The following is a 26,767-nucleotide window of genomic DNA, read 5'->3' on the forward strand; positions in this document are numbered from 1 at the left end:
TAAGTTTAATGTGTTAAAATATGATTTTCTATTAAATTATGTACACACAGCTCCAGCACCAGACAGTTTTGCACTACTGTATTTGTAATGTTGAAATATTTTATACTATTGTTCAATTCATCCGTTTAGCAGTCTAGCCCATTAGACTACACTCTTTTTGAACATTTACTGTCTATTTTTTATTTCTACCTCTTAATGTGTGTATATGTATAGGTTTGTATACATAATGTATATATTTTCTGGGATGGTGAATACAGAATTTAAATCCCCCTGACTGCATAACACAAATAGAGGAATCGACTAAAAAAGTTGACTTGTTATTATTGTACCCCAAAATAACTTATAACCATGACAAAAAGCCCATTAAACACTTCAAAGTATGCAATTCAACTGCTCAACTTACTGTATAGTTCTACATCAGGGTAAACATTGTAGTAATAGTTTACATGATAATGGTAGTAATGTTGCAGATTCAGATTTTACTCACAAAATATAAAAATAACAATATCATGCATTAGAACTATTATTCATTGAACTATCCAGCATCATTATCAGAACTGAAAGCTCCATCTTGAAAATACATCAAGGTTATTTACGTAGGTATATTATTTAATTCACAGTTTTTCAGGAGAAAGTGAAGCACTTCTTCTTCCACTGACAACATTAAAAAAAAAAAAGTCCACCCACCTCAGTCTACAGTAAACACAACATAGGTCAGATAGGCACAGGACATTGAAAAAAAACCTTGAGTTTTAATTTGTATTTGAAGGCATAATGTTTGTACACATGTAAAAGCTTTATAAAATATATAAAATGTTGCTTGAAAAACAGGCTTATGTATTCAACCTTATAACAAAATAGGCTGTTTAAGCCCCTGTCACACTGTCCCGAAATTGACACCCGATGGACACACGAATATGGAATTGTGAATTTCGCACGAAGATGGCCCCGAACCACACACAAAGGCAACATTTACATTACATTTAAGACATACAACTGCAATGAAAGTACCAAAAACAATTATGTTACAGTACTATGATACTGTACTGATATCTTCAGACTTTGTTCTTTACTTTATCCGTCTTTATATGTAGAAAATATTACGTTTTCTCCGTAATGTTGTTTCCATAGCAACAACAACTTCCTGTCAACATAATATATTATATACTTTTTTGTTTCACAGAACACAAATTGGGTTATTTACATAATATGTTTACATGATTTTGTTGTGCAATAAAACAACCTGATGGATAAACGATAAAGGAAATGTTCAAATTCGGCTGTGATCGTAGCAACATCGGGCCATTCGTGAGGGCATCTTAAGCCATCGTATGATCGCTGGTGGAGTTTCTCACGGTACGTCCACACAGCAGCTTTTCAAAAATCTTGAAAATCTTGGAGCTGGGCGTGTCTGACAGCTTGGGGATTTTTTGCGAGCAATGTGACCAACAACCAATCACATGAATCTCCCGCCCCCAACATACAAAGCAAAAAACCCCGGGGATTTTATGCGAGCAATATATATATATTAGGGCTGTCAAACGATTAACATTTTTAATCAGATTAATCACAGCTTAAAAATTAATTAATCATGATTAATCATTTACATTTCTCGTTTGGAATATGAGGAAATGAACTGCGGTCTGGTTCTCCCTGCTTACACACGGTTTGATTGGCTAGCGCTTCTACTGTCAGATTTGCATAAACGTGTTTGATTGGCTGACGCGCTTCCAGCTCAGCTTCAAAAGTTGAACATTGCTCAACTTTTGAATCCTGGAAATCTTCGCTTCGCTCCCCCACAATGCAGTTTGGCGAAAAGTGAGGCAAAGTGACGTCATCCCCATTCAAAGTCAATGGGCAGAGAAGCGTTGGAAGCGGTGGAAGATTCGTCTAAAGCTGCTGTGTGGACGTACCGTCAGGCTCCGGCAGCAACTTCGTGAGCGGAGGCAAAATCTTTGGCATGCCAAAAAATTGCCGAAGGGCCTTGCGAAGGTTCATTTTCGTGTTGAATTTGTATGTCAATTTTGCCCTTCGTAAGGCGATCGTGAGGGCATCTTGTTATCATCGGTGCCATCGGGCATTCGCCCCGATCAGAGTGAGGGCGAATGCCCGATGGCACCGATGATAACACGAAGATGACTCGATTTGACAAGATGCCCTCACGAGTGCCTTACGAAGTTGCCGCTCACGAAGTTGCTGCCGGAGCCTGAGAAACTCCACCGGCGGTCATACGATGGTTTAAGATGCCCTCACGAATGGCCCGATTTTGCTACGATCAGAGCCGAATTTGAACATTTCCTTTATCGTGTGTCCATCGGGTGTCAATTTCGGGACAGTGCGACACGGGCCTTAAACAGTTTCCAATGTATTTTTACATAAATATAAAACCGTTGTAGTTTTTAGGCATACAAATGAATGTGAAAGAGAATGTGCTTACGAGACATTATTATTATTATTGAAATAGAAACATATCATAAGAGGGATCGTCCATCATCCATGCACGAAACAATCAGAAACCTTTCACATACTCATGCCATTAAAAAGGGAACTATCAGATACAAAATAAAAAATATACAAAAAGTAGGGCACACTGTGTTGGTAAATATAAAACAAAATAAAAAGATAAGAAATGTTCCAAATAGAAAACTAGTTGGTTTTTACAGCTATCTTTAGGACAATTAAAAAACAACTAGTACTAAGATGGACAGGATATGTTTCCAGGGATGCAGAATCAGACATCTTCATGACTCTTGGAGGATTTCTTTTTCTGTGAAGAATAACAGAAAAGTAAGTATGAGTTATCTTTCCACTGAAACTAATAAAATGTTATTATGCTTTGACCAGAGTCGGAGAAGAGGTGAGAAGTAGAATGTGTCGTACCTTTTTGTGGCTGGAGTCCCCTGAGGGTGTCTGGATGGTTTCTGTAGGTTTGCTGTCTGGGACAGAACGTGCAGGGGTTTCTGGGACATCAGCTGATTTTAACTTGATTTTCTCTGACAGAATGAAAAAATGAAAAAGTGAATACAAACTTGCAAAAGACATAACCCCAAATAGAATTTTGTCATGATTACGGGGACTCACTTTTCTTCTTCTCTGTCGGAGGACTTGGCGTGTCTAGGTTGAGTGGAAGTGGCTCAGTGTCATTATATTCCAATGATAAGAGCTTTTTCTTTTTCTTCTTCTTCTTCTTCACCTCAGTGCTCTGCTCTGGCTGTTCCTCTCCGTCACCGCTCTCTGATATCTTTGTCATTGTTGTATTTTCTTCAGATACCAGCTCTGTCATCTCCTCGCTATCATCCGCTTCTGTAACGATCTGCTCTGAATTGTCTTCATCAGGTTTCTTCTTTTTCTTTGCTTTCTCTTCTTTAACTATCTGCTCTGAATTGTCCTCATCAGGTTTCTTCTTTTTCTTCTTCCTTGCTTTCTTTTCTGTAACGATCTGCTCTGAGTTTTCCTCATTTTTAACAATCTCCTTCCTCTTCTTCTTTTGCTTCTTTTCTTCAGGTATCTCTTCTGAATTATTCCCGTTTTCTTCTACTTTTTGTTCTAATATTTCTTCACTTTCACCCGTCTCTTTTGGTTTCTCAACTATCAGCTCTGTATTTTCTTGTACCTTTTCAGCTTTTTTCTTCTTCTTGTTTTTTCTTCTTGGTTCTAAAGTGTCCACATTATCAACACTTTTGTCCTTCGCTATGATTTCTTCTGCTATGCTATCTCCCTGTTTCCCTTTAGTGACTCCAGTCTTCTTTTTCTTCTTGCCATATTTTCCTTCGACACCAGTGTCATTTGTATTCTCCTTCACATTATCTTCACTAATTTTCTTCTTCTTCTTTTTCTTGGGCTCAGACGGTGTCTCATCAGTTTTTTCTTCAATCATGGTCACATCTTTTATTTCATCCTGTTTTGACGAGGTAAGAGTGGGCGTCGCTGCTCTGTCTTCTACAGCGTTGATGTTTTCCTCTTGGCTCGGAGCGGCAGAGGAGATCACAGGCGCCTTCTTTTTGGACGTACTCTTCTTGGGTTTACGCTTCTTTGTTGGTGTTTCTGTAATGGCTTTCTCATCCATTGTCTTATTCTCTCCAACTGTGTTCTGTTCATTGGGAGTTTTTGCGGGAGGCTTTACCCGGGATTTCCTCACTTTCTTTTGTACGGGTGGTAATGCAGCCGAGTCCAGCGCATTGATGGTGTCCATCTTGGCTATGTCTGAATCTGTTGACAGAGTAAACATGACGAATACATTAAACTAACACAACTAGGTGGCACAAATGCTTAAAAGAAAATATCAACAGTATCCACCCAGCTTCTGTGCACAGCTCTGTTTGTATGAAATCACTGTTTCCCATGGTGACGTTATTCATTGGAGTTGTGGTCCTACCTCTTGGTTGTCTTTCTCTCTTTAATTGAGAGGACTCGGCCCTAAATGGTTTTCCATCTTCCAACATGTCCAGCATTTTCCAACCCTCTAAACCAGGAGTGTCCAAACTTTTTTCACCAAGGGCCACATTCAGAAAAATATACGAAGGGCTGGGCCGCTCACTAGAGGTGAGGTATATTGCCTCATAAGTTCAGTTATAAGTTAGCAAAATCAAGCAAATATAGGTAAGTTATTCTTGATACTTGAAAATGCTTTAAGAAACACAACAGCCTAAATCACAGCTCTCCGTAGGGTTTCATTTATTTTGTTGGCAGCTCATTCCTTAAAACAGAAATTCTATCTCTTTCTCAATGTAAAAAATAAATAGTTCTTCTTATCTCGGGAGTATGTGACTTAATCTTAATTATTTTAGTGTCTTCGGAAATATTACCATTAGCTTAATTTGAAAGTGCCAGGAAATTATGATTGGAAACTTTTGATTCATCTTCACCATTTACACACACTTGCACACAAATGCCCCTTTTCAGACCCATGCCCTCACCTACCTGTCATCTGCTGGAGGAGTTTCTTCCATTTATCTACATCCAGACTGTCGTCAGAGTCAGAATCGTCTCCAGCCACAGCCTGGGATTTAGTTTGGGTCTTTGATTTTTTTGCCTTGATGACATTTTCTCCAGATTTACTTTCATTTCTTTTCCTTTTTGCCGGCACAGTCTAGAAGAAAAACATAAGAAATAACAGCCTAATAAATAAAGTTGAACAAACACTCGTTGAACAAGTTACTAAACCAGTGGCTTTAATGTCTCATAAAAAAATGTAACTAATTACCTTCTTTTTTTCCGTCTCTTCTTTGATTGCAAGTTTGTCCTTCTTTTTCTTTGTTGCAGCTGGAAATGAAGTGTGGAATAAATACAAAATCTACTCAAGCACACTACCAGACTACCAATCACTTCTTCTGTGACTGTGGAAGAACTCTGTCAAGTGTACCAACAGGATTATGCAAGTGTTGTTGATGCAGCATCTTGAGCCCCCTGCTCAGAGGGGCTACAGTATTTCCTCCTTTGTTTCACAGAATAATTTAACCTCACATATGCCAAACTTGACTAGACCAAAGGAGCATTAAATATCAAACATTTCAGAACGTTTTTTGATGGAAGGAAAACACAAGTCCTTCATAAACAAGTGGGAGGCAAGGTAAGAATGAAACTTGTCGCAGAACTGGTTTGGAAACTGCATCGAGTTAGCCTACCTTCAAACCCCTTCAAAAATGTAAAACGCAATTATCACGCTATATTTGACACTTTCCATGCCGTTTACTTTAAGTTTTCAAAGTAAGGCACAACTGCGCTTACTTTCAAGGTAAGTGGAGTAAGCAAAAAGAGGTAAGACTCTAGCATCACTAGTGGTATGAGGAATAACACATTTAAAGCCAATGCGTTTCAGCCTGAGGCCTTCATCAGAATAATCATATTTAAGTTTTGAGAAAGAAGCACTCATACCCTTATTCCTTTCTTCTTTGGAGAGCTTGGCTGATTCCTGCTGCTCGTTACTGATGGGAATAGAAACAATATTTAGCACACACATTATAACTACCATCAAGTCAAAATAAGGTGTTTGATTCCAGCAAAGAATTGAGAAATCAAACTCACCTTAACCACGATCTGTAGATGTCCCATAATGACTCAGTTACTTGTGTCTCTACCTGCAAAAAATAACATCATACTTACAACCATACATATCGTTGATGAAATATTCTATATAGCTTTGCACAAGATCCTTTTTTCAAATGGATCAGATTAAAAAACAGTTTTAACGGTGCGTTCACACCTGCCTTGTATAGTCCGGTTGAATCGAACCCTGGTGCATTTAGCCGCTTGGTGCGGTTCATTTGGGTCGGTGTGATCGCAGTCCGAGACCTCTTAAGTGAACTAAACAACCGGACTCTGGTCCGCTAAGATAGGTGGTCTCGGAGCGCTTGCTTGCAAACTCTAGAGCGGTTCATTGCTGGTGTGAACGCAGTCCGCACCAAAACATAGGAAGCGTAGTATTTACGTGTCACAAGAATACGGATGTCTTCAAAATCTTTAGCGATAGAGTCTTTCAAGACTGTTTAGTTAAAGAGTGAAGCAGAATTAAGTGTTGAACAGTGTCGTGTAAAGTAAAAATTCTCCGTCAACTACATAACAGTAAGCCCCTCCTTACGGCAGAACGTCTCTCATTATATGTGTTATAATGTTTTTTAACTGACGTTGTCTGATTATATAATCATATGCACGGGCCGCTAGTGTCTGTTGATCTCCAGATTAACAACAGCATGAGAATAACCTGCCGAAAGTGCCGATGCTCCATGGCGGAGGCTCCGGTAGAAATTGCCGGTGTTGTGTCAAATTATGCACCCCCATCATGAAATGCACCCCTTGTCACGTGATAGGCAGGCCTGTCATAAAATTCACCCCACCCAAAAAGATGTTTCTATTCATCCCACCCTCAAGCATTTTTTAGGGTATGGTTGTAGGACTAGGAATGCACGATATTGGGTTTTTGAAACCGATACTGATAACTTCCTGCTTCTCAAGACCGATAAAAAATAAATAAATACGCCAATAATTATTTTAACGCATTTTTTTTCCTCGGCCGCCCCGTAGTTTCAGAGCGCATCGAGTTTAAAATACCATCTACAAGCTGATGCTGACAGCCCCGCTCCTGCCACCCGCTTGTGGCAGACCACACTTCCACGCTCACCGGCAGGCACCGACTGGCCACCTGGAGGACCGGGAGTGTGTGTGTATGTGTGGCCCGAGCGAGCGAGAGAGACCTTACGTGCATTGTTGTTGTTAGCATCTGGTGCTAGCTAGCTGCGCTAACGGATATAAAGAGCTGTTTAAATTAAAACAGATGAGCGACATTTCGCCACAACTGCGCCGAGCACTTACTTGACTTTATGTCACACACACACACACACACACACACACACACACACACACACACACACACACACACACACACACACACACACACACACACACACACACACACACACACACACACACACACACACACACACACACACACACACACACACACACACACACACACACACACACACACACACACACACACACACACACACACACACACACACACACACACACACACACACACACACACACACAGTATTAGGGAGCGCTGGATTTGTGAAGAACTCCCCTCTTCCTAAACCACAGTACTGGCAAAACGAGAGGAGCGCCCCTCATCCCAATCCACCCACACCGCAGTATTTTTTTCTTTTTTTTTTACCCAAAAAATATATTGTATATTATCGGGGCTATTAATACTGGTATCGGGTTTATCGGGATGACGTCATAATTCCTAATATCGGACCGATAATTATCGGGTCGATAATTATCGTGCATCCCTATGTAGGACTAGTAGCAATGAATGGAGCAAGTTTCATGAATGTGACACTTTTATTTTGTAAGATTTGCAAAAATATGCTGACAAAGACTATGTAACATTTGTAAACATATATTTAGTTTGTTATATGACAAATATGTAAAATTAAACAATACTACAATTAAACAATACATTTTAAAGCACGTGTATACAGACAGGACGTCACAATAAAAAAATTACTGAAAAGTGACGAATGAATGCAAAATCCAGTATTCGACACCACTACCATCAAAATACGGAGCGAAAAATTTAACCACAAGAATCGAGACTATAATATAAGCTACCACTAAGCGACTCACAGTCTGTAAATTACCATAAAAAGCTGGACCTTTACTTTTCATTTTAAGCATCGTTTTAAGGTCTTAACGTTTCATTTACAAATGCGCGTTCCCGTGACAAGGGGTGCATTTCATGATGGGGGTGCATAATTTGACACAACACCGGGATTTGCGTGTGTACCCCATGGTTTACCCCCTTATTGTCTGACCAATGGTTGAACAGCATTTCCGTGCACATGACTTGTGTTTAAAGTTTATAGAGTGGCGAAGTCCCTCCCCTACCGGTGGACCTCCATGGGATCTTATTTCTAAAAAATGATGTATTGAAGTCAATGGAGAGCAGAGATGTTCACAAGTCTTTTTTTGCAAGTCCAAGTCAAGTCTCAAGTCTTTGGTCACGAGTCCAAGTCAAGTCTCAAGTCTTTGTGGGGTGAGACTTGATCAAGTCTCAAGTCTTTGGTCACGAGTCCAAGTCAAGTCTCAAGTCTCTAAAAAAATAAAAGTCTCATGTCTCTTCTGGTTGTAATAAGCCTTCTATTGTCTGCTGCTATCCAGTCTGTTAAGAATACTGCACAGCTATATCTAAGAAATTCAAAGCATTTACTGTGTTATTATACACTGGGTCTCTAATGACATCTTTTAAGTCTACTATTAATAAACATAATCCTCTATCCTCTCACTCAAAGCCAGTGTCATGGTAACCTGATAAACCTGTAACATTAACGCTACGTGGTCAACAATAAACCTGTAACCTGCCTATAAACCCACAGATGTATTTATGTATGTAACTATGTATTTTCTACGTTTAACGTTAGCCAGTAGATGTTGGCAGCGGAACGTAATGATTAACGTTACCGACCTTTTGTATGTCATGTCAAGAGTTGGATGTCAACGCCACTCAACTCAAACAAGTGTGACAAGCAAACATTCACTCATCTTTTCAAATATTCAGTTACAAAGCTAGTAGCAAGCTAAGCTAGCATTACACAGCTGATGCTGAGCTAAACATGTTTGCTAACCGTCCATGCGTTAATGTGACTGACCTCTCCGGGTGAGTTTTCAAGTGCCTGATGAAATTCGACGTTGTTGCGCCAGCATCCTTGATTTTGATATTGCAGACTTTGCAGTGTGCGCTCCTTTTGTTGGTGCCGCCGGCGTTTTGTTCGAAGTGTTTGTAGTTTAACCTAATTACAAGCGGTACAGCCGCAGGTGTGCCGCCGGTCGCCATGGTGTTACTACGAGGTAGTAACAGAGGCGCGCACGTCTGCGTGTAATGAGCCCGGCTAAAATAACTGGATGGCCTACCTGCCTGTCAGCCTTCCATCTGGGCACAAACTTATCTCGTGCCCTCATTGGTCATGTGCGCGGTCGTGTGTGTTGGAGGAGGCGGGCTCTATAAGGAAGTAGCAGCCTCTAGCAGATTATCTCCGGTTGTGTATTTTCAAATTCTAGCGATCTCGAGCCGGTTTCTCTCAAATGTACCTTCCCCACCTTTAATACGCCAAAAATAGAAAACACAATGATTGTTCACGAGTCCCAACACACGAGTCCAAGTCGAGTCTGAAGTCTTTTGGTCACGAGTCCAAGTCAAGTCTCAAGTCTCTGTGTGTGCGACTTAAGTGCGACTCGAGTCCGAGTCGCAGACTCGAGTCCCCATCTCTGATGGAGAGAGAAAGATTATATTTTGATCCTGTTTGAATTGTGCCACGAATTACACATATGATGTTTGTCAATTTAAAAGATAATTTTGCAAGTCAAAAAAAAAAAATGTGTCGTAAAACTGTGAAGTAACACATTTGTTTGTGTGAAACGCTCAATGAACTACATCTCTGGTCTCCCATCATGAATGTGGGGGGGACATTTTTAACGGGGGGTTAATCGATTATTATTCACCAGAGCTGCCGAATAATCGATTTTGATCATGGTCAGTTTCTGGCAACCCTACTTAATGTTACTTCATATTAAGGCTAATAAAAATGACAAGGCTGTAATGCTAACTAACGTGCTAGCTACTAGCTAGGTAGTTAACTTGATCCAGCCACTCCTGCTCCTTTCATCAGATGGGAAGCGAAAGAACGAGCAAGACCCATTGCTGGTATGATAACAACCTGGATACTAAGCACACAGGCATCTTGTTAAAGTTATCTTATCTTAGTCAGCGCCATATAGATAGATAGATTCTTTCACACACAGTGATGTCACGAGCTACTCACAATGCAACGCGCGCCATATATATATATATATATATAAATACGCCATTTTCCTGGAGGTGCAAATTAGGGATGGGAACGATTAATCGAATATTCGAATATTAGAAATGATTCAGGTATTCGAATATGAGTTATGAATATTTTTATAAATCTTTTTTTTTTTTGGGAGTGATGCCTAAGTTGATTATCAAATTGAATAATTCAATGTATATCTATACGACTGTACCATAGCTAAATGTGTTAGGTGACGTCTAAAGGTGTGTTTTGCTCCGCTCACCGGTCCCTCACAGCGGGGCAGAGCTGCAGGTGCTGATTTCTCTCTCTCGCATCCGGTTATACTTCACTCGTGTTTATGTCCAAATCCATCAGATATAGTTAGTTCTAGCCAATGATATGGCTGCTGCCCCTCCCTACACGCAGATCACGCAGACTCAAACCTTATCTTATGCCCAAATGTGGCGCAAATGCGCTCCGCAGCCGTTGCGAGGTTCCGGCGCTAACAGTTCATGAGCGTGCTCCCCCGCCCCCCTGTCAACACTCAACAAAAAAAAAATTCAGAAACAAATTCTGAATTTTTTTTTTTTACCCAATTCTTTTTTTTTTATAGGATATGTACATTTCGGTTAACCGGTTAACCGTTTTTTGGGGGGTCGAATATTAGAATATACATTTGCTTTCAAATTCCCATCCCTAGTGCAAATATCCTGGAGGTGCAAATATAAACAGTTAGCTAACGTAGCCAGGCAGAGCGCACTAGGTTTTTTTTCTGAATTAATGACGAAGAAATCGCTGCATGTCTTTGGATTACATCTCTGGACTTGAGGGGTGTGCTTTAGGTCGTTACCAGCATAAACTAGAGCTGTGTGGGTTGTCGGATTGCCCTTACAGACGTATGTATGGGAAAACGACCCTCGAAAGTGGCCTTCGTCGATTTTGGCTGCATCTACGTCTAATTTCTGGAAACACCAGGTGAATACCCCACTTGTCACAATAATATTATCATGCCATTGCATATATGTGGTATTGACTAGATATTGATTAAGGCAATAGACTATGCTATTCAGTACAGGAAGCTTAGCAACACCTAGACGGTGTACGGCTAAACCCTCGGCGTGCTTGCACCTCGCGTAAAATGGCGGATACCGGAAGTACGGTGTCGTCCTCGGCCCAATACCCGTATGTGTGTGCGAAAGAATAGATTCTATCTATATGGCGCTGATCTAGGGCTGGGCGATTTTTTCGGTTTTCCCGATTAATTTGCATTTTTACTTTCCTACGGTTTGTTAAATGGCTGAACCGAAAAATCGCGATTTTAAAACATTTCTAGACTCCGCAGATTTGTTTTGCTTTAAGGGACTCCGGAGTAGCTTACTCTCTCACTTTCCAGAATGCGCACAAAACTCAGCCACATTGCCTGTGACTACCCGATCTGCAGCTCTGCCCGATCTGCTGTTGTTATGCTGTGTTCGTTGTTGAGCATAACAGGGGACTCAGACATTGTACATTACATATATAACTAAACACGCCTTTTCTCCTCCTTATCTCTTTCATGACTTTTCATTTAATATGGTTTTGAACGCTGTAATCAATACTCAAGACAGGAAAAACTTGACGGCTGGTTTCATTTCTGGTAGTTCCAGTTGTTGTCTCATGCTACCCACGTCTGTAAACAAACGTATTCAAATAAACTGTACCTTCATTTAATATTCAGCAATAATAATAGCTCGACGTCTATACAGTAGTTGTAGTGTTGAAATCAGTAGGTTTCGGTGTGCAACACTCCGTGTCATATCGCTACTAAATTCACCTCTATAGTAAATGGTATATTAGCCACATGCTAAATGCTAAGCGGAGATGAAGGATTTTCAGAATAAAAGCTTAACAACTGCGCACGAGAACTTCTGGTTTTTCAGTATAAAACAGCATTTAAACTGTCGGTATGTTTAAGGTACTTTATGCCATCAAAAACATTGATTTTAATTTATAACACTGTGAGCATGTGCAGAGCTGCAGATCGGGTAGTCACATAGCCTACTACAATCACATTCACCGCTTCACCGACAGATGTACCATAAAAATGTCCACGAACACAGATGAAGAACTCATTCCTAAAAAAGGTGCTACTTCAGTTGTATGGAAGTGGTTCGGGTACAAGCGGTCATACATAGAACAAACAACTGTTCTGTGTAAGGTCTGTGGAAAGACAACTTCCTAGAAAGTTAAAGGGATGTTATTTTGTTTGAGGGTATTTTTTTATTATTCATTTCATTATCATTATTTATTATTTGTTGTATTTCATTTTACAAGTTTTTTCAGGGATGGCCTACAAGAGATTTTTCTTTCAGTTTGATTTAAAAAAAATCTTTGCACATTAATGACAACCAAGTGCCGTGGTGCTGTTTTTATTTTATTTTTTGTATTCTTGAACAACTGATTTGTTCACATAGGCCTAGACTACTTGGTAATCTCATTTATTTGTATTGTGTTAATAAAGAAAATATGTATTTACATTTTGCCTTGGTCTGGTTTGTTTAGAAAAAAATCGAGGTTTAAATCGAAAATTGTCCATTAGTTAGAAAAAAAAAAATCGCCCAGCCCTACGCTGATCTTAGCTATCTCTTAGTGGAGGAAAACAATTGTGACATCACTTACACGACTCTGGGATTTGTAGTCTTTCTAGTTTCGTATTTTTCATAGTCTTATATTTCAACAGTTTTACGACAACCTGTGACTTTTTTGACATGGAAATTATTTTTTATGATTGACAAACATCTATGTGTAATTCATGGCACCATTCAAACGGGATCGAAAGATAAGTTCTCTCTCTCCATTGACTTCAATACATTATTTTTCCGAAATAAGGTCCCATGGACCGGAAGTAGATGGGCGTGACTTCGTCACTCTATAGTCCGTTTGAACCTATGGTGTGAACGCAAACCGAACCTTCTGAACAATGAAACAATGTAACCAACTGTCGTCTGGTGCGCACCAGAAAACGGACTATTAGGTGTGAATGCACTCGACAGGGATTCTGTGATGTTATAAATACATCTGTGAAACTATAGTCGTCTACCATATGTATATATTACTATATATATATATATGTACACCTTACTACAGCACCGGATAACACCAGGGTTATGGAGAACATTTTGTATTTGCTTGTGTACAGTGTATCAACCATTTTTTAACAGTATTGTCTTTGGCACAGTGACACTGCCTGTGTTTTGCCCGCCAGCAACTATGTGTCGAGTGTCGTCACCCGTTACGTCAGCTAGGTTACTCCTATAGGAAGACAGGTTATTGACCACTGGGTTTTCAAACCTGAAACCGTGGCCGTTTCTCAATGTCGAGTATACCTGCTGCAGAGCCACTATTTCAAGTATATTACGTAATCGAGTGGCGCCGAATGCTGGGCATTAAACATGCATTTAAATGTACAATGTAGTGTGTGTGTTGACCTGTGGGCTGTATTTCTGTAGCTCCTCTGCAGCAGAGTGGAAACCATGCTCCTTCAGGTGGCGGTAGATCAGCAGGGTAAGCTCGCGCCTCGATGCTTCCACCACAGACATGTTCGACACACGAAGAAAAATAAACACTTAAGAGAATTAGGGTAACGTATTCTCATATTATCATTGGCCCCACAATCCACTGCCACCGCTACTCCACTAAAACACGCATGGAAAAAAGATGAACTCTGATCTCAGGAAGTGGTTCCGTTTACCGCTGCAATGCACTCTGGGAGGTGTAGTTCTTTCACGAAACCGTGTTAATTTTCATATTGCCTACAGCTTTCCCCGCTAATGTAAAAACAATGACATCATAACTGCAGCACGTTTGTGTAAAATGCAGATAATATCCTATTATGTTTAAGTGTTTTTAAACAAATATGCATGCCTAAAGAAAAGCGCTATACCAATCCCATGCATTATTATTATTATTATTATTATTATTATTAATCGGTTCTTTTTTGTATTAATTGTACTTTCTCTTATGCAACAAAGGCTGTTCAGATCATCTAAGTGCCCACATTAAGTTTTTGTCTTAAAAAAAAATCATCAACACTTTAATAATATTTTTATACATTTACGGCCTGTCCACACAGCGGCGTGCGTTGACGCTTCCCCATTCACTTTGAATGGGGTGACGTCACTTTTAGCCGAAATGCATCGTGGGAAGCGACGTGGAGCGTAGCTGGCGGGGCTCACTGCAAAAGTTGAGCAATGTTCAACTTTTGACGCCTCGGTGAGGCGTCAGCCAATCGAATCATATGCCAGTACAAGCTCTAGCCAATCAAACCGCTGCTTGTGTGTCAGGGGCGGGAGATTCATGTGATTGGTTGTTGGTCGAGTTTCAGACACGCCCGCCGGCAAGCGTCAGCGCACGCCGCTGTGTGGACGGGCCGTTATGGTCTCCCTTTCTGAAGCTTAAATGTGATCTCCACTTGGAGTTCCTACCCCCAAGTAAGGAACCATAACGTTTCTGGTCGGCGTATTTAGGCTATATGGGCACAATCTGCCAAGCAGAATATCACAGTGGCCTCATTATTATACTGGGGCCTTATCATCAGCCGACAAAGAACCCTTTCTCTTATTAATTCTTATTTAATACCTGCAAACTTTCCTTTGATTTTGCTTTGATTCAGCTCAGTTGCATATCCTGTCACAGGAAAGAAACCTGTGAAAAGACGAGCCCCTCCCTTAAACAAAGCCTGTATGACTTCGGTTGATCTAATCTTCTAGGTAATTTTCCACAGGTTATTTCAAGAAATATATTTTAAAGGTCAGAAACATTTAGTTTACTTCAAAATACTAACTTACTGTTTGTCCATAAATGTAGACTACTTATTTTCTTAATGGCAAAGTTCCCTAAAATCATGCAGTATAACAGCAACATTGTGAGGTCTCCAGATGAAGTATGGCCTATTCAGACATTTTAAGTAAAGGCTGCAATACTACAACATAGAAACACTACATTTTAAGTTAGATGGCAATTGCCTAGTAAACGTGTAATTAACTATCCTTTCTAAAGGTGCTTGTCACACAATACAAAACTGAACAATGGCACATGGTGTCCTTCGTAAATCAAGACAAGAAAACCCTGATATCTCCAGCTGTGATGACTGTATAGTTCACACACTATAAGATGAGAAAAATAAAGCAGAAGACCAACATATACCACTGGTTCATAAAAGCAAATAACACAGACATTATCCCGTAAGTTTGAACATAAACTGCCACCTGCCCATGCTGGCCCATCTCAGTTGTAACTCTTGTGGTTCTATATTTTTTTACCTTGCTCTCTGATTAAATCTCTCTATGTTGGAAAAAACATACTTCAACAGCGAGCCGATCCACTATTGGGTCAAATTGGTTGATCGACTTTTTTAAAAAGCTGCCGGGAATATATCTCCAGTCAATCAGGTGTATTTGTATAAAAGCATGATTTCTTTTTTGGCTGGATAGTATGGGAAGAAACTTAAGGTGTCCGGGCAGTGGATCTAAGAGAGCTGGCGGTGACACCTTGGGTCAAACCGAGGGAGAGTATTGGGTAAGCGGAGGGTCAACATGAGCAAACGGCTGAAAGAGTCCCATTCATGGAGCAAAATCAGGAAAGAAAAGCATGTGTATATTCCAAACGCAACGTCAGTGCTCTCATGAAGCTGGATTTCACAATCTCACCCCCCCCCCCCACACACACACACACTCAGCTCCCATTCATTTTGATGGGACAGACCACCAAGGTTTTATGGGAGAATAACAATTTGTAAAATGGGAAATGTAATATTTCCTCAGCCCACTTTTCCTCTACAAGTCACACTCTATTGGACAAATAACTGAAACGTGTTGAATATCATTTTTAAGAGTGAGAGGCATCTATCGGAGAGTCAGAGGAGGTTGATTGTCTTTGCATCCTTGACTTTCCCTTGGCTTTGATGACAGGTTGCAGTACAAATATTTATACAAGTAAACCTAGTAAATGGCACTCTGTTTCACAGGAAAAAAGTCTACTTTACACATTCCACATGTTTAGCAGCTAACTTCTGCACTCACTCTGCAGGTAATTACCTACAACTACACCCGGGGATTTTGTTATTACTGCATACCTTTAATGTGTCATAATCTGCCTCTGTAAACAGTCGTAAAACCATTCTAAATAAAACATTTTGAGATGTATTTAAATATGCACATGGATTATGGCTGATGGGTTAATTAGATTAAAAAAAGATTCCCTTTCAGATGTCCTTCCAGGTGGTTTTACCGGAGGGTCATAATGAAGTGTTGTGTCTGGCCTTCCTGCCCAGGTGCTGCTGCAGATCCACAGGAGCCAAATCAAACACACCTTCAGTCTGGGGCCGAGGCCAGCGCTCCTCATGAGGTCTCACCTGTCACGGCACCATGTGTAGACTGTGTTAAACTATTGCAGAAAGAAAGAAGAGATGTAAGCTGAATACCACTCAGTGCAACTTATACAAATGACTATACATACTGATTCCTTTAATGCTCTGCAGCTCTACTGATTCTACAGGATGTGGCTTCTGAAGCTGACACTGTAAACCATTAACCACAGTTGCTAACCACACCTAAATACGAACCTGAGAACCTGAACAACTGGGACTAGTTGTTGCTTAATTTATCTGTTATTAAAATATATTGATCTAATCAGATTTAATCAGTAACAAGTGGTGGTGACGAGATAGCCAAAGCCAGTGTTAGCTACTCTAAAACGTAATTGACCAATTCTCATACACTTACTCACACAACATAAATAACAATATTTCAAATGCAATTTATTTTCTTCCAAAAAGTGGTTCATTTGACAATAAAGCTGAAAGAACACATTTTGTTTGGCACTTTCTCCTCATGTTACCTGAAGATTATCCAAAGAAAGCAATAGTGACTTCCTTGCTGATGACTTGATCATTAAAAAACATTATTACAGGTGAAAAAACGAGGTGTGGAGCAAAACAAAGGTTCTTTTGTATCACAAGGTGCGACATATTGAATACAGTCCCATTGAAGTAAAGGTTTTGGCTTTGGGCTGGCGCACAGGAAGAAAGAAAACCTCCAACTAGTCTTGCTCAGATTAGAAAATTGGGGAAGAGGGGGAGTAGTTTACTGGCAGGGCTGCGTTGATTAGAAAGAGGGTAGTGTTCATGGTGAAGGGGAGCAGCCATATTCAGTAACAGCACCTCTTCCTCTTGCCAAAGCCAACATCTGGCGCTGACCGACACAGAGCAGCAGCCTCTGCTTCCCTTTCAACTCATTATTGTTTTTCACAGTTTCCCAGAAAAACGCTTTGAACCTGGTCTAAGAGTCATGTGCAAGTGAGAAGAAGATGTTGTTAGTTTGTATGTTTGAGATTGTAAGTTGCTTGGACCTAGTATTTGAAGATAAGAGTTCCCACGGCTAAACTTACATTTGGTTTGACAACTGGAAACAAAATAAAATGTGAATCATTTTGAAAGCTACTGGTGCCTTGTGACATTCCTGAAGGTTTGATTTTTTCTGAATGAATGATCAGGCTTCTTATATCTTCTTTCAATTAATAAGGACAGAAAAGGAAGCATTGTTGAAATGTGAACATCCTATGGAACGAAATGGAAAATGATGAGGGTAATGCTCAATCAACAACCACCACAGGTACTCAAGGCACATTAAATCCATTTCAGCGACTATCTGAAGTTGCCTTATTTCAATAAAATCCATTTATTAAAGTTTTCTCACATAGAACATCACTCTTCAAAGCTCCTTTTGATATGTCATTGAGTAAAGAGACGGGGATCAAGCAGATGGATAGATGAAAAGAACGAATGATGAAGAGTCTGAAACTAAACTAAAGACTAAACCTTTATTTTCCACTGAGTCACAACTGGGGCAACAGCGTGTCAGCATGTCTGGTTCATTAAGAGAGTGACCTTCTTTTACCCGAGTGCTAACTGTGTGTGGAAGAGTGCTATTACTGGAATCAGACAGCTGGGGTTTACAAGAATGCCAATAAATGATTTTTCTGTTTATTCTTAGTTCATTTTGAAATTGAGTTGCAGCCCAAGAAAAGTTATGACAAACAAATAACTGAAAATAACCCCCAGAAACCAAAATGGTGTTTGTTCAACATGTGAGGGTAAATTATCGTGGTCTATTGTAAGGTAACTGTTTCTACAAATACGGTCTTCAAAAATGTCTTGGTTAATGGTTGAATTCTTTATTTTGGTACTATGACAGTTCAAAAAGGGATTAACAAATGTAAACCGTAATACATCTGCGGTTTCAGTCTATCAACATCTTTCCGGACTTTGGAGTGTGATGACTGTGTAGCACCTGCTTGTTGGCAGTGTGAGTTTATATGTGTCAGTATAGGTGTTTCCTTTGGGGTTGTGTAGTGTTGGTTACTGGGGGTAGAGTGTGTTGTTGAGTGAGCCTATGACCAACAGAAAACAAATGGGTCGCATTTTGTCAATGTGGCTGCCATAAGCATGAGACGGTTACTTTTCCGACAACATACATCACACATATCTTGTTCTTCTTTGTTAAGCGACCTTGGGTCTCATGAAAGGCGCTATATAATTCCAAGCTATTATTATTACATCTGTCCTCCTTGTTTTGTGAACTAGGATCAATAGCCTCTCAGTGTGATGCACAACTCTCTGTTTTTTTGCCTTTGCTGCTGCCCCTGCCGGGCAACCCCCCCCCCCCCCGCCCAGGCTGCCCGGCTGCAGCACCATGCCCTTTATGGGAGGCTCATACTTCCTCTTACCTATACCAATATTTGCAAGGTGTGATGTTTTACCTTGAGTGTGTTGACCAACTTCAGGTTGTGACAGATCTCATTTGAACTTGGAGACCATCTTTCACCTCAACGACCTTAAGTCACTCAACAGTTTTAGATTTTAAAGTGAAAAGGATATTCTGACAAATATTTTTGTAAATGTGAAGTACAGAAGAGTAACATATGTTGGCCTCTTCAATCATGACAGGCTACACAATTTCAGCCAGAACATTGACATTAGGTCAATTGAAAGCAACAATATTAGGTTTCAATAAACAATATTTGTTTCGACTTAATATTATTGCTTTAAACTAACCTAATACAGTTATGTGAAATGTGTTGACATAATTTAATTAAAGTCAACGGTTCACTTTTTTCAGTGTATACATAACACATAACACATCAAACAGCATTTTTGTGGAACTCAAAATGTGAACTACTTGTGTGAATCAGGTTATCAGTAACATCAACCGCAAAATAACCAAAGTATCAGTATGTGATTCCCTAACTCAATTGTACAAAGCAAAATATAATTCCTAAGAATCCAGTAACCTTATGACATTTTTGATATGCAACCCGAAGATAGACTATGGCCCTATCTGGCCACCTCCATAAAAAACATATGATGACTGCTTAGAAAGCTTGATTTACATGTCCTTTTTTCTAGTTACTATTAATATGTTGTTAATAATTTGATCCCCAGCCCCCCAAAATGTTTCACAGTCTGTTAATCTGCAGCCGGTTTATCAGCGTGCTTTGGGGCAATACGTTCACACAGGAGGGGCGAGGCTGTGCAGTCCTGCTGCTTTCTGTTGACCCGCTGGATGATTCGTAAAGTGTTTCTTTGAGGCCTGTTTGGTTGGAGAAGTTATCAGACTTTAGGAAGCCTGCTCTGTCTCCTTCCTCAGTTCTGCAGCACTCATAAAACAGCGGGAATAGTGAGTGAGTGTTTGCGAGTGCAGTGAGGAACAGTGTCAGTGATTGTGTCTGTAGGGCCCCTGTGAGTGCAGAGACCTCAATCTCCCCCTTACTCCGGGGTTTTCTGAGCGAGGGTGTTTCTGTGGAATCTCTTTCATCCACTGCTAAACCAGGTCGGATGGAAATGTGTAGAGTTGGCAGTGTGGTTCATTTAAGTCAAATACTATAACATGCTTTGAATGAAGAGAAGGTAGTAATGGGGTTTTCTGCCTTCATGTTTGAAACTGCCATAACAAATGTGAACATTTGTACTACAGTGATCAAATAAATATATATTTTCAAAAAATTATAAATCTAGCACAAATGTCTACTGCCTTGATACCACATATAGTACTAAGTCAGTATTAACACCAGGACTGTGTTTTTGGTGGTAAAGGGGCTGATGTTATTTCAGTGAAGCAGCGAGGCAAAGGGCGGGGTTAATGGGACCACTAAGGAGAGAGAAATGTTTCAAAGGAGTCTGAAACAGTATTTGGAGAGTCAGTAGACATGGAGGATTAGCTTTTCTTTCAGTGGCACCTACTCCACAGACAGCTGGACCAGAGCATTACTTGATTAAACTGTCCCCTCAGCATTACTGCACGATGATTTGCTGACAACATACTTTACATTACTACTTTGACTGAAATAAAGGAACCATGGCAACGACAGCTCTGACCGGGTTCTCCATGATGAGCCTGCTCAGCCTCGGGTATCTGACCTGGGACATGATGGGTCCTAACCAGGTGGAAAACGAGACCAACCACACTTTTGTCGAGAGCTCACCTGTCCCTCAGCCTCCTCACATCATTTTCATCATGACGGACGATCAGGGGTTCAATGACATCGGCTACCACAGCTCTGACATCAGGACCCCGGTGCTGGATAAACTGGCTGCAGACGGAGTGAAGCTGGAGAACTATTACATCCAGCCCATCTGCACCCCGTCCCGCAGCCAGCTCATCACCGGCAGGTACAGACTTTGTCCTCAAGGTTGCTTGTGGTTGTCTGTTAGGACCAGATTTCTTCAACCATTTTTCAATCAAATGAAATCATCTGCAGGGGAAATACCCTTTTTTTTACAGAAATATCTTTATTGTAAAGCTGCTAGATTTGTTTTACTTGAAACCTGCATAACTGCAAAGCCATAAAATAGCATCATATTTACTTATTATTATTATTACTCTTATTTTTTATTATTGTGCATAATACAATTATTTTGTCTGATAGTGCGGAAATACTTAAACATCTTTACAGCATCAATCCAATATTAGATCTGAGAATCATGATTCATTCAATTGTTTATTTGAAGTAATTTGTCCTTACCCTTTACTCTTACTTACTGTCCCATCCTTCTGAGTGTTAACACATTAGTCCCTCTGACAGTTTTCTTAATATTTAAACCCTACAGGTACCAAATCCACACTGGCCTGCAGCACTCCATCATCCGGCCCCGCCAGCCCAACTGCCTGCCCTTCGACCAGGTCACCCTCCCCCAGAGACTGCAGGAGCTCGGCTACTCCACCCACATGGTCGGCAAGTGGCACCTGGGCTTCTACAAGAAGGAGTGCCTGCCTACTCGCCGGGGCTTTGACACATACTTTGGCTCCTTAACAGGCAGTGTAAACTACTACACCTACGACTCCTGTGACGGCCCCGGGAGGTGTGGTTTCGACCTGCACGAGGGGGAGTCGGTGGCCTGGGGTCAGAGGGGCAAATACTCCACACACCTCTACACACAGAGAGTCCGCAAGATCCTGGCGACCCACGATCCTCAGTCCCAGCCGCTGTTCATCTACCTCTCCTTCCAAGCTGTGCATACACCCCTGCAGTCTCCACGGGAGTACATCTACCCATACCGTGGAATGGAAAATGTGGCTCGCAGGAAATATGCTGCTATGGTCTCAGCTGTAGATGAGGCAGTACGTAATATAACATACGCTCTCCGCAAGTATGGTTACTACCAGAACAGTGTGATCATCTTCTCCACTGACAACGGGGGCCAGCCTTTGTCTGGCGGCAGTAACTGGCCCCTCAGAGGACGTAAAGGCACCTACTGGGAAGGCGGTGTCAGGGGTCTGGGGTTTGTTCACAGTCCTCTGTTGAGGAAGAAAAGGAGGGTGAGTAAAGCCCTGGTGCACATCACTGACTGGTACCCAACACTGGTGGGATTAGCAGGTGGAAATGAGTCCCTGACCGAGGGGGTGGATGGCCATGATGTTTGGGAAGCCATCAGTGGAGGGAAAGAGTCCCCCCGGTTGGAGATCCTCCACAATATTGACCCTTTATATAACCATGCCCGCAGCGGCTCCCTGGAGAAAGGATATGGGATTTGGAATACAGCTGTGCAGGCCTCCATACGAGCTGGAGACTGGAAACTTCTAACAGGAGACCCCGGCTACGGAGACTGGACGCCACCACCGGTGCTTCCAGGTTTCCCCGCCGGCTGGTGGAACCTGGAGCGCCACACTGAACCCAATAAATCTGTGTGGCTTTTCAACATCTCCGGAGACCCCTACGAGCGCCAAGACCTTTCTGAGCAGAGACCAGATGTTGTGAAAGAGCTGCTGGCTCGACTGGTGTATTACAATCGCACTGCGGTGCCAGTAAGGTATCCATCAGAGGACCTTCGGGCTGACCCCCAACTCAATGGAGGTGCTTGGGTGCCTTGGATAGGAGATGAGGAGGAGGAACGATGGGATACTGTCTACCAGAAAAAGAACAATTGGAAGAAGAAGCTGAAAATGTCCAAAAGCAGGTCGTTTTTCAGGAGACTCAACACTAGGATGATGTCCAACAGGATATAATAAAGGACATGACTGAAAAAGGGGCAAAGGACGCACTCCTAGAGGATAGTTACAGTATATAAGGGATTTTTTGACACTGTGTTTTTGTTTTTGTTGACAAAGGGACCAAACTTCTGCAAATCCAACTGCTGTTAGTTGTAGTTGCAGGTTTATATTCAGGCTCTCTAAAACAACTGATTGATGTAAAAAACTAAAATAAGTACAAATGTTTTTATCCATTTGAATAAACAAATGTGTGTCCCTAAATAGAATATTCTGTAATCAAAAATGAAAGTTATTTCCAATAAGATTCTAGCAAATGTGTCAGAATGACAAGAGGATTACTTGGATCGCTGTATTTGACTTGGATGAAGTGGTTACAAGGAAAAATCGTCTTCAACCATTTTAACAATAACTAATATAAATGATGACTACCTCTTGTGACATAAGCTGCATACTTTCGTGAGTTTCGTGACTCCAAAAGTTAAATGGTAATGTTGCACTGTATTGGATGAGCAATATGATCTATTGTTCCTCTGCACAGTCTGGTTTGGTTCATGCGCCCAACAAACAATAACAAAAGAGCATCAAACACAGGTCCAATAAAAAGCTGTATTCTTGTGTTTGCTTGTTAAGCTATATCAGCAAATGTGCGAATGTGTATGTAGAAATGTGTGCACACAAATGTTTTCTGATCCTGAGCTCAGATAGGAAATGTCTAAATATGCCCTTCTGCATGTAGGGTTTAAGATTACCCCTAACCTACAGGGAGACCTACAAGACATTTTTGTGATCATGACAATTTGTTGATTAAAGGCACTGACATATCTCTGGCCTCTTTTGTCAAATATAAGCCTCATCTCTGTGCAGAGTCAGGTTTTTTTGTTTTATAAAAAGGTTTTAGCAGTTTGTCTCTCATAGGCACCTATCTCCGTGTAGGTTTAATGTTCACTTCCGTTTTCCCCAGCATATCAAGAAATACATGGCCAAGTTGTTAAAACATGCTGAAACTGTCATCACAGTCAAAGTGTGTTAGCTAAGGCAAACCCGAGGTTCAGTTTCACATCTAGGATTTCTTCACATGTTGCAAGTTTTCCCTACGATTGGCACACTAATGTCCAACACAAGAACATGCAAAAAAACTGCATACTGGTCAAAATGTTGTTATATACTTTAACTCACTTTATGACATCTGATGAATTTAGATTAGATATAAAGACTACATTCTACTAAAAACTGTAAACATAGGACACTATATACAGGAAGTTAAAGTTTTGGCAGTTATATTTTTGGAAAAATACAAAAAACCTTATCATGTCATTTCAGTGAAAACACCCTTTTTTTTCTTTTGACAGTTTAACTCCCCTGCCTTGTTGTTGCAACCTGCTTTTGTGGGGTAGCATTAAAGACCTGTGTCTACAAGGAGAAGTGAAACAGTTAACTTCATGTCCTGCCTTCTTAACCGGCATCAAACCGCCACCCCTGTAGGCCTGCTGTTTCCATCCAGTGTCTGTAAACAATCTGAGGTTTGATTTCAGTGGCTTTAACAGAGATTGGTTTATCATTCTCTGTTCAGTAATCTTCAAAATGAGTATGGATCCTGCTATTCTTGTTCTTGTGATGTTAGCTGGAGTATCGCATGGTAAAATACTCATTTTTAGAGCAACATTATAATATTGTGTAAAAGGTGAATTATTAATCTGGTTTCATTTGATTATGCATTTTTCTAGCTTTCCTTCCAGCTGCTGAGACTAAATGTAAGGCCTCTCAGAACACGTCTCAGTGCTCTGCTATCCTCGGAGGATCTGTGTCCATCCAAGTGATGAACAATGCAAGCGGCCATCGGCTGGGGTGCAAGAGACAGCTTCCCACCGGGCCCAGAATTGTGTTCAATCTGAAGAAAGAAAGAGTGACAATACATGAGTCTTTAAAAAACAGGACAGAGTTTTTCATCAACAATGGGACCCTGAAGATCACACACGTGGAGAGGAATGATTCAGGGGTGTACAATGTGGAAATCTTTCAGCACGACGGGGTCCTCCTGAGAAACGTACATTTTCAGCTGGTTGTTCAAGGCAAGTGTTTATCTTCCAGCTTATGTATGCTTTAATGTTTCTGTATACTATTTTAAAGTACCTACAAAAGGTAATCATCATGGGGAAGTGAGAATACAAAACCCAGTGGACCCACATATGGAAGAATAGAAGATTAAAGGAGAATGTTTAAGAATCTTCTGTACTGTAATATTTACTGTACACCTTATATCTGATAACATAGTGCAGTGTAGTGTTTCTTCTTGAAATTGTCTTCGAAGAACTTCTTAACCTCCTCATTCCTGTGACATTCGATGATGACAAATGACTCAAAATCTACTTAAAAATTATAAAAATATAACTGAGTCCTGCCTAGCACATTAGCAAATAATTCCTGAGAAAATTCTTGAAGGTAAGCTTTCCATTTAGTTAGAACTTATTTATTCATTTCAATAATATACTTTGGGGGCTGATGAAAGGTGCTGTGACAACAACAGGAACTGGCTGTGCTTCAAAGGGAACTTTCAGTATTTGTCAACTTTTCTTGTTCTCCTTTTGAGCCTATCATGAATTTTGGTCAAAATAGAGTTTCACTAACCACTAACACTAACTAACAAATGCAAACATGTGAATGCTTTAAAGTTTGTGAGTTTGGATAATTATTGATGTGGTTTGTTTCTCCCCAGAAAGCATTTTGCACATCGTGATCATAGTCTGCTGTACAGTCGGGGCTCTACTGATAGTGGGGGTGTGTTGCTGCGCCTGCTGGAAAATGAGGCGCGGTAAGAAGTCAGGTAAGACTCACCTGTTTGCAGAGGTGGGAAGTAACCAAGTACATTTACTCAAGTACTGTACTTAAGTACCATTTTGAGATACTTGTACTTTACTCGAGTATTTCCATTTTATGCTACTTCGTACTTTTACTCCACTACATTCACTCACAGGAGTCGCAGGTGTAGTAGTTTACATTTATTTAGTTACTTTGCAGATTTGGATTAGTGATGTGGAATACAATCAACTCTTAAATAAGACTTTAGTAACACCTCGAGTAAATTCACAAGCTACCCTGCTCAAAGTGTTTAAAACTAGCTGCAACTTTACCAGCTTTGATAATAATTACAATCAATCTGCACAATGAGTACTTTTACTTTTAGTATATTTTGATAGCAATACTTTCACACTTTTACTTGAGTAACATGTTGAATGCAGGACTTTTACTTGTAGCAGAATATTCCAACACTCTGATACTTCTACTTATGCTCAAGTACAATATCTGAGTACTTCTCCCTCCTCTGCCTGTTTGTTATCAAAAAAGAGGAACAGATTCAGTTTGAGGCTATTTAATTTTCAGCCATCTTAACTACAAGAAAGTTATTATTCTGCCTTTTTTCTTTCCTCAGGTAAAAAAAGGACAAAAAAGGCTTTTGGTTTAAAACTAACTGAAGATCAATACTGGACAAGTGAGGACCCTAAGATTGAACCCTACTTTGCATGACTTGGGTGCTGGAAAATCTCTTTGTACATGTTGTTACCTTGCAGTATTATGTGAGATCATCTATCTAGTTTAAGTACCAGTTTTTTTTTTTATCCTTTTAAAAAATGTTTCAATATCATTGTCTGTTTATTTTGCTGCCCTTCCCTCATGGCAAACTATTGGTACATAATATGAAAGTTGAATGTTTGCACTGTAGCTCTGATAAAAAAATAAACATTGATTTACAATTACAAAAAATATGTATTTAATACTCGTTTGAATGAGTTATTGTTACTGGAACTATTACATAATGAGAGGATGCTGCTGTAAATTAAATGCTGTGCATTTGAATTAAGTTGCAAGTTATTAACAGTAATTGTACTTTTATTGATATAAACAAGCCTTAAAACATCACTTACATCATGAGTCCTT

At 40.4% G+C, this 26,767-nt stretch overlaps 2 protein-coding genes and 1 long non-coding RNA gene across 3 annotated transcripts; 2 read left to right on the forward strand and 1 right to left on the reverse strand.

Moving 5' to 3' along the window:
• Positions 1 to 732: 732 nt before the first annotated feature.
• Positions 733 to 14,016, reverse strand: tcof1 (treacle ribosome biogenesis factor 1). The gene is made up of 8 exons (XM_034092839.2): positions 13,778 to 14,016; positions 6,025 to 6,077; positions 5,875 to 5,924; positions 5,204 to 5,262; positions 4,921 to 5,089; positions 3,082 to 4,209; positions 2,881 to 2,993; positions 733 to 2,767 (listed from the first exon to the last, which is right to left on the reverse strand). Exons 1-8 carry the CDS (start codon positions 13,886 to 13,888, stop codon positions 2,732 to 2,734), a joined length of 1,719 nt encoding a protein of 572 aa, XP_033948730.1. The 5' UTR covers positions 13,889 to 14,016; the 3' UTR covers positions 733 to 2,731.
• A 6,685-nt stretch (positions 14,017 to 20,701) lies between these two features.
• Positions 20,702 to 23,656, forward strand: LOC117454364 (arylsulfatase I-like). The gene is made up of 2 exons (XM_034093581.1): positions 20,702 to 21,015; positions 21,454 to 23,656. Exons 1-2 carry the CDS (start codon positions 20,702 to 20,704, stop codon positions 22,847 to 22,849), a joined length of 1,710 nt encoding a protein of 569 aa, XP_033949472.1. The 3' UTR covers positions 22,850 to 23,656.
• A 570-nt stretch (positions 23,657 to 24,226) lies between these two features.
• On the forward strand, positions 24,227 to 26,747 carry LOC117453851 (uncharacterized). The gene is made up of 3 exons (XR_011643921.1): positions 24,227 to 24,470; positions 24,559 to 25,655; positions 26,262 to 26,747. It is a non-coding gene; the product is annotated as an uncharacterized lncRNA (long non-coding RNA).
• Positions 26,748 to 26,767: the final 20 nt, after the last annotated feature.

The sequence above is a fragment of the Pseudochaenichthys georgianus genome, chromosome 10 (assembly GCF_902827115.2).
Source record: "Pseudochaenichthys georgianus chromosome 10, fPseGeo1.2, whole genome shotgun sequence".
Classification (NCBI taxonomy): Eukaryota; Metazoa; Chordata; class Actinopteri; order Perciformes; family Channichthyidae; genus Pseudochaenichthys; species Pseudochaenichthys georgianus.

Excerpts from the sequence above, each read along its gene's own strand:
- tcof1 (XM_034092839.2), bottom strand. The coding sequence starts at position 13,888 with ATGTCTGTGGTGGAAGCATCGAGGCGCGAGCTTACCCTGCTGATCTAC. Across the intron at positions 5,263-5,874 it reads CAAAGAAGAAAGGAATAAGG|CTGCAACAAAGAAAAAGAAG; the intron begins GTATGAGTGCTT and ends CTTCATTTCCAG. Across the intron at positions 2,768-2,880 it reads GGGACTCCAGCCACAAAAAG|AAAAAGAAATCCTCCAAGAG; the intron begins GTACGACACATT and ends TATTCTTCACAG.
- LOC117454364 (XM_034093581.1), top strand. The coding sequence starts at position 20,702 with ATGGCAACGACAGCTCTGACCGGGTTCTCCATGATGAGCCTGCTCAGC. Across the intron at positions 21,016-21,453 it reads AGCCAGCTCATCACCGGCAG|GTACCAAATCCACACTGGCC; the intron begins GTACAGACTTTG and ends TAAACCCTACAG.